This window comes from Limulus polyphemus, unplaced genomic scaffold (assembly GCF_000517525.1).
Source record: "Limulus polyphemus unplaced genomic scaffold, Limulus_polyphemus-2.1.2 Scaffold3499, whole genome shotgun sequence".
Classification (NCBI taxonomy): Eukaryota; Metazoa; Arthropoda; class Merostomata; order Xiphosura; family Limulidae; genus Limulus; species Limulus polyphemus.
Genome location: NW_013669109.1, coordinates 56288 through 60071, shown reverse-complemented (window position 1 = coordinate 60071; position 3784 = coordinate 56288). Strand labels below are relative to the sequence as shown.

Sequence of the window (3784 nt, the reverse complement as noted above, 5' to 3'; positions counted from 1 at the left end):
AAAGAAATATGATTTCCTTCCCATCTCATACGAAGTAGAGTGTCTACGTTTGTGGTTTTCGCTGTCCATGTAAATTTAAATAATTTTAATTTTCAATTCAATGTGTATTAATAAACTACGTTTGTTTGCTGAACATAATAAAATGAAGAGGGCGAAATAGCTTGTACAGAATAAGCCAATAAGAACGCTACTTCATCACCTGATCATAGCGTCTCGCGTGATCAGCTGACGGAAACGTTCACTACCATTTTTGTCTTGGGGTAGTATGACTTTTAAGAGCTTTATTATTTTATTTTAGCATATTGAAAAACAAACAGAAGTAGTTTATTTTACTTTTACACAGGCAAAAATCACAGTTAATATTTAAGTATTTTACAACAGTTTTGTTTAATTATATAAAGTATCCAATATTTTTCGTGTTTGTATTTCAGGATATGACCAATCACAGTAAGTGTTGGGGTTGAAAGTAGAAAAAAGAAGAAGCTAATCTACGAGTCGGAGTATATATATGTATATAGATTGTAAGCCTAAATCCATGCAAACGTCAAGCATGAAATAGGTTCGTGGAAAGTTGTAGAAAGAATTGGGTGTGGATATCCTACGGATGTGAGTATCTTGGCGAGCCAGACGAAATTTGCAAGAACTGTTATAAAATTGGAAGCTAGTTAAATTAAACGTTTTACGCTAAATTCATTCTTGTTTTGTGCTGCATCCACTGGATCTCATTCTTAGCATTTAGTTTTAGAAAACGTAATTAAGATGCAAAGTTATCATAGGAAACAATATCTACAAAGAAGCTGTCATGGGGTTGGCAGTGATAGATTTTCATTTTCTGAACAGTCAGTTGTGAGTGCTATGGATCGTTTCGTGAAATCTATAAAAAATATGGATTCAACCATTCTTCTTCCTTCACGTCTTAAAGATATGGATGTTGGGGCTAATGGTGTAAGCATGGAAAAGTGTTCATCACCAATTGATCTACTCTTAAAAATTGATATGTCTAATTTATATTCACTGCTGCATGATGTGAAAAATGAGTTGGTATGGGGACCAGCGTTAGTAAATATAACCGACCCCACACCTACTCTTAATCGTATAGTGCAAGTTCGATCGTCGGCTATCGTAGAAACCCCATCTCATCCCCAAGAAAACATCGCACTCGGCAGCGCAGGTTCTTCAACATCCGATTCCGACAGTGTAGGTGATAGTGACTGTATGAATAGTTTAGGTCTAACGTTAGGGTTAGCTAACGAGCAAAATAAGGGATTGGAAGGAGCCCAGATTGTTCGTTTAGCAAATTCTTTTCGTTATCACCTGCAAGGATTACAAACTATCTTAAACCAATTTTCCGATTCGGCCGATTATTTATCATCACGATATCAAGAAGAAGTAGATGTTTGTTTTCGTTAAGTTTACATTATCCCAATTTATAGGCCTATCTGAATAGTATTAGTTTTCTTTTAGGCTATTAGTAATACTATTAATGTTACTTTTAAGTTCTGGTTCTACTGTTGAAAGTGTTGTATAGATCTAATATTTTACTGGTTTAAATTATTTATGCGAGTGTTATTAATTCGTTAAGATTTTTTTTTTTTTTGTAAATCCTTATCTGTTTATGTTTTAAGCTATTTAAACACGGATTTTAAAGGTTATGTACTAATTCAGTAATTGGTAACAAAGGCAGATGTGATAAAATTAAAAGATATTTTAAAATTAAAGTAGTACTATAAATAGTAATACGTTTGATATGGATTCAATTACATAGGTAACTTAGGGTTTTATCTAGATATCTCCTGATGAGGGTGAACTTACTTTTTGTGTTAAGTACTTGACTGTAACATTAAGTTTTCTTGTGTACCAAAATGTGTAGTTATCACTCGATAATGCATTTGATATTAATTCACACCATAATTACAAAAGTTGTGCTGTCTCGTAATTTAACGTGTGCTGTATAGTTATAATTGAAATATATAAGTTAGTCAACCGAGATTGTATTTAAACTGATACATTTCAACGAGCTAAAAATGTTTTATCTTCTAGTCTAAATACGAAATTTGTAAATTAGTTTATGTAAATATTCACTGTTGAATTTGAGAATGTAGTTTAAACGGTGTTGGGCTATTTAATATTTGTGTTATAATGGAATGTTAGGAAATTAATTTGTCAGAAAAATTAGCACTACAGGTAATCTCCACGTTTTTGTGCCGTTATCATTTTAATGTTTTATTGTTATTGGATGAGGAAGATTGAGGAATTGATGTTACGTCTAGAGTTGTTGCTTATGGAGAGAAATGGTGAATGTCGCCAAGTTATTTTGAAATTTAGTGCTTTTTGAACTAATGTTTATCTATTATTTTAATGTTCACTGTTCTATTTCGCGAATGTTTATTTGTATAAACTTTAATGGATTTTTGTTGTTAAATTTGTAACAGGCTTATCATATTCACTTTTTTTATAACATGAAAAATAATACTCAAACAGTGGAGACCATTTAGCTTCAAATCACAACACTGCTATTGTTCTAAAGTGTGGATGCAAAAGAGTGGCAGACAAATAGGCTTAGAGGCGAAGACTTTTTTAAAAAAAGGATAAGTAGAATAACCCCCCCCCCCCAAAAAAAAATGTCTAAGGGCTAAACAGACTGTGAATAATATTTTGTTGGGCAGGTTTCCCTTATGTAGGGGTCGCCGAGTAACTGAAAACACCGTAGATTTAATTAAACGTTTTAGTTAATGTTAGGTGATGTGGGAGGGGAAGCAGACAAATTTTAGGAGTAGAAACATTTTCTCCCTCCCCCCGAAACCCAACTCTGACTTTAATTACACATGCCATAAGACATTAGTATTAAGTTGTTTTTTTCCTTTTAACACCACATTTTTATGCCACTTTAGGGTTTTTCGAGTGTATATATTGTATTTCAATCGCAATGTCCGCCATATCTGTTGAAGAGAACGCAATAGGCCTAACACTAACGTATTGTGACATCAACTTGGAACAGGCGTTCACACCATAACATTAACAGTATAGTCTTTGGTATAAAAACCCTAAAATAGACAATATAATTACGTATTTCTGTCTATTTGGAGCGTGATTTTCATGTGAATTTCTCTAGCAGGATTTTCATGTATTACTATTAAGCCTGGAAGGCAGTGAGAGGATTACTTTGTTGTTGGTGCGTTATTCAGAAACTTTGAGTTTCTAAATCTGCGTGTATTTACTTTAGAAGGAAAAACTTTAACGTAGTAACTTGTATTTTATTAGTCTTTGTAAAAGGCAAATAATCTTCGCGCATGTTAAATTTCTTGTTTTTATAGTAAACATTAACTATTATACTTGTATTTATTGTAATAAGTTCTTGGTCTAACAAAATGGTATAAATTTTTGTTATATACAAAGAAATATTCATGCAAGTCGGTCCTGACAATGTAAAGCATGTAAAAAAAGACGCGTAATCGATGTCTATTGTTTAGTATTACTATTGGCAGATTAGATTGATAAATAAAAATGCCCAGAAGAAACAACTTTTACAGTGGAGTATTTTATTTTTTAAACTTTATAACAACGTTTTGACTACTCGTGTGTTCATCAGGTAAATTTTCGTCTATTGTACGAAATATTGCGCGAGCATTTTGTTTTAATTTAGAAAACATACAGGGAGGCACCTCTGTATTGACTTAAATTAAGTTTTAGTTCACAAATAATTAATGCTTCTTTTATGTTTTTTCTATTAATGTTGCTCTGATTGGTTAGGTGTTGATTCGTTGTCTGTGTCCGTATATGTGTA

The 3784-nt window shown here is 32.4% G+C and overlaps 1 protein-coding gene across 1 annotated transcript; it reads left to right on the top strand.

Annotated features, from left to right (window-relative positions):
- The first annotated feature begins 233 nt into the window (after positions 1-233).
- On the top strand, positions 234-3527 carry LOC111088296 (mid1-interacting protein 1-like). The gene is made up of 2 exons (XM_022397992.1): positions 234-260; positions 432-3527. The coding sequence occupies exon 2, from the start codon at positions 760-762 to the stop codon at positions 1408-1410; it is 651 nt and encodes a 216-aa protein (XP_022253700.1). The 5' UTR covers positions 234-260; positions 432-759; the 3' UTR covers positions 1411-3527.
- Positions 3528-3784: the final 257 nt, after the last annotated feature.